The 3786-nt window shown below is 45.7% G+C and overlaps 1 protein-coding gene across 1 annotated transcript; it reads left to right on the top strand.

The window, feature by feature from the left end:
- Positions 1–2332: 2332 nt before the first annotated feature.
- LOC129670279 (anaphase-promoting complex subunit 13-like) lies at positions 2333–2597 on the top strand. The gene has a single exon (XM_055598768.1). It carries the CDS (start codon positions 2373–2375, stop codon positions 2595–2597), a length of 225 nt encoding a protein of 74 aa, XP_055454743.1. The 5' UTR covers positions 2333–2372.
- Positions 2598–3786: the final 1189 nt, after the last annotated feature.

The raw sequence follows: 3786 nt of genomic DNA on the forward strand, positions 1-3786 counted from the left end.
TAAACTCCACTCAGTAAACAGTCTGGTCCCCAGGAAACAAAGTACAAGGCAGCATGAGGAGAGCCGGCTGTCACCAGGTGAATGATTTCTCTCTGAGTAATCAACACAGAGCGACTCAAGGTGAATTCACAAAACCACTGCAGCCACTGCCCATCTCTATTCATGCTCTCCCATCCACACTCTCCTTACTGAGGTTGATCCAAACCTTTCCTCCACTCACAAAACTTCCTGTAATTTTAAGTAGAATGTGAAACTCTCATAGTTACAAACAGGAGGGAGGGAAGGACAAAAGAAGGGAGAGGAGGAAGGAGGGGCAAAGAGAGAAACAAGTACAAGCTGTTTTACAGTGTTGAAAATAGGAGAATGTTCAAAGGATATTGCTTTAGTAGAAACAAGAATGGCCCTTATAGGGCCATAGCCTCTGTTTTAATTTTAAAGTGAGAGACTGGAAAGAGATTTGGTTCAGTTTCTCTTTCTTATAGTGCTTCTCAACCTTCCTAGTGCTGCGACCCTTTAATACAGTTCCTTGTGTCGTGGTGACCCCCAACCGTAAAATTATTTCATTGCTACTTCATAACCCTAATTCAGCCGCTGTTATGAATCGTAATGTAAACATCTGATATGCAGGATATGTCTTCTATGACCCTCCTCCCCCGCCCCAGGCGTCATGACCAACAGCTTGAGAATTGCTGCTTTATCACATTATTAATTTTTCCAGCTTTTACACAGAACTGTCGCTGTGCTTCTGGTAAGCTCCCACTCCACCTCTCCTGGAGAGAGCCTTAAGCTATCCTTTAATTCTGAATCAAGGAAGCCTATGCAGCAGAAAGCAACGGGATGCCCGAGAATTCCTAAGTCCCTTCAGTCATTCTGGTAAACGTAATTAGAGTCTGCCTGTTGGCATGAGACTGTGGAGTCTAACAGAAGATGCTTCATAATAGCTTGATGCGAGAAGTTAGTTTGTCGTAGGTATTACTCAGAGCTGGCCAGTGTGCTGTGTGAGTGTCTCAACTTGTCTCCGTAGGTTGGCAGGCAGAACCTGAACAGTTTTCCAGGATCCCTATAAGCAGTAGGGCTGGAAAAGGTACTTCCTTTGTTTTCTCAGAAGAACTTGAAGGCTCTAATTTCTAAGACAAAACTTCAAGAGAGAAAGAGGAGGAAATAAAGGAAGAAACTAGCTAGCAGGGGTGTGGGGGGACTATTCCAATTAGTAACAAGGTTGCAGCAGGCTGAGTCCGCAGTGAGTGCTCAGTTTGGTATGTGTATCTCAGTCAATCCAAGGGAAGAACCTTGGGCTGAGACACACCCAGGCTGTGCACTGCCTACATCACCGGCTCTGTTTAAATACAAGGCTGCCTATGACACCACTTAGCTGCTCGGCACTGCAGCGTGTAGAGTTGACCTAAGTATCAGGGTGCTGTGTGATATGTGCAAACACTGCACCCTCTGTACAAGGGACTCAGACATCCCAGACACACAGCTGGACCACAGACAACTGCTCACACAGAAGCTGCTCCTAGCTTTCAAATTCAAGTCCTCTCCAGATCTAGCAAGGGCTGGAATCCCGATTCTGAAAGTAAAGTGCCTCTCTCTCTCTCTCTCTCTCTCTCTCTGTGTGTGTGTGTGTGTTTGTGTGTGTGTGTGTGTGTGTGTGTATGTTGGAAACGGCAAGTAGTACAGCAGCCTCAAGATGGCTCCCTCACTCTTTTGTCAGCATAACAGTCTTTATTTACTTAAGTGAACTACAATAGCCTGGGGGTTCCAGTATGGTGAAATTTTTATTACCAGTGTGATGGTTAGGGAATGAAGACTGTTTCCTCCTGAGTGAAGCTAATGTCCTGACAGAAGGAGCTCAGAGAGCTCACTGGCCACCCCCTGGAAACAGCACCATCTAAGAGCCAGAGAGGGGCACTCATCAGCTAGCGAATATGCTGCCACTTTGATCTTCACCTTGCCAGTCCCCAGAAGAATGAGACATATTGTATAATCCTCCCTTGGCATCCACGTACTTTGAGTTCTGGGACCTTGCACAGATGCCAAAGCCCTGAGATAGTGTCTGCGTGTAGCACACGCCACCCTGCTACTTAGGTCATCCATGGACGTACAATGCCAGTGCTACGCAAGAGTAGTCACGCTATACCTTTGCGGGAAAAATGGCAAAGCAGAAGGTTTGAACTTGCTGAGTACGGATGCACATTTCCCCTGAATACCTTCAATCCACAGTTGGCTGAATCCACAGATGTGGAACCTTGGATACAGTGAGGTGACTATTGTAACAGCAGTCACAATATGTGTACTCTCACATATTTAAGATGCAAATGCATGAAGCCATAGCACGCGGTGTGGACCAGACAAGATCAAAGCTGCAGGAAATGGACAGTGAGGTACAGCGAGATGGAAGGATCTTAGATTTGATTGATGACGCTTGGCGGGAAGACAAGCTGCCATACGAGGATGTCGCGATTCCACTGAGCGAGCTTCCCGAGCCTGAGCAAGACAATGGTGGCACCACGGAGTCTGTGAAAGAACAGGAGATGAAGTGGACGGACCGGGCCTTACAGTGCCTCCACGAGAATGTCCCGCCTGCCGGAAACTGATGCTGGCCTCCTTTCCCATGGACGGAGTTTACAAAAAAAAATATGTAGATAAAACATGTTTCCTCTCTGTCTCCGAATTCAGATCTTTAGTAATAAATCAACACTCAAAACCAAACAAACAAAAAAAGATGCAAATGCATGTAAAGTTATGTACATAACACAGTAGAGAAGGGCCAGTGAGATGGTTCAGAGGGTGTAGGTGCTTGTTGTCAAGCCATGACCTGAGCTCATCCCAGGGCACCCACATGGTTATCGTCCAACCTTCACATAGGCATTTTAACACCAGTGCACCTACACACAAAATAAAGACACACACACATTCACGAGGGGGGCAGTTAAGAAGATAAAGGCCCTCTTCCTGCCCCTATATACATCCATGAAAAGACTTGGCTTTGAGAAGTATGATTTGGTGACCATGTAGAACTAAGGACAAAAACTGAAGATGCTATACAATGAAGAAAAGAAAAAGCATGGGACCTCATGACCTTAAGCCACAGCAAACCTAAGAACAATTATTTCTACACATCCACCCATCTCTCCCATCCTGCACTAAAGAAACATGGACTGGTACAGATAAGAAGTAGAACCTGCTTATAAACCTCCACAAATGGAGCCACAGAGGCAGTCTAGGCAACGCAAGTGCTAGAGCCACGTCCAGAAGCAGCCATCAGAGCCTAGCATGGAAGGCCTTAAAGCAAACAGAGAGCTGCTGGGAATTTGCAGGGAGTGAAGGTGACCTCTGGAAAGACTTGCAAAACTTCCTTCTGAATGACAATGTGCTTGCTAAACATGCAGGCATAACTGAAGAATTAGGAAGCCATAGAGAAAAACTTGTCCGTGGGAAAAATGACAATTTTATTTTTATTAATAAGTAACCTTTGCTCTGCTTTATTTTTAATAATTAGTACCCTGATAGTGAGGTGAAGAGAAAAAGGACAATGACTCCCATTGGAAAGGAAAGGTGAAAGAACATACAATTAAATCACTAGCATGAGCCGTCATCACAAAGCAGCCAACAATGCAGCAGGAGGTGAGATGGCAAGTTCTTTAGATCCCATGCAGCCCCTCCTCCCAGGCGCTCTCCTGGTGACTGAGTCACTCTGGTTCCTGGTACCTCCCAGACAGTAGGCTGAGATATGAAGAAGATGCGGGTTAAATAGAAAAGCCAACCCATCTCATTCAAGTCACT

Source organism: Psammomys obesus, unplaced genomic scaffold (assembly GCF_907164565.1).
Source record: "Psammomys obesus unplaced genomic scaffold, mPsaObe1.curated_primary_1811, whole genome shotgun sequence".
NCBI classification, from domain to species: Eukaryota; Metazoa; Chordata; class Mammalia; order Rodentia; family Muridae; genus Psammomys; species Psammomys obesus.

Excerpts from the sequence above, each read along its gene's own strand:
- LOC129670279 (XM_055598768.1), top strand. The coding sequence starts at position 2,373 with ATGGACAGTGAGGTACAGCGAGATGGAAGGATCTTAGATTTGATTGAT.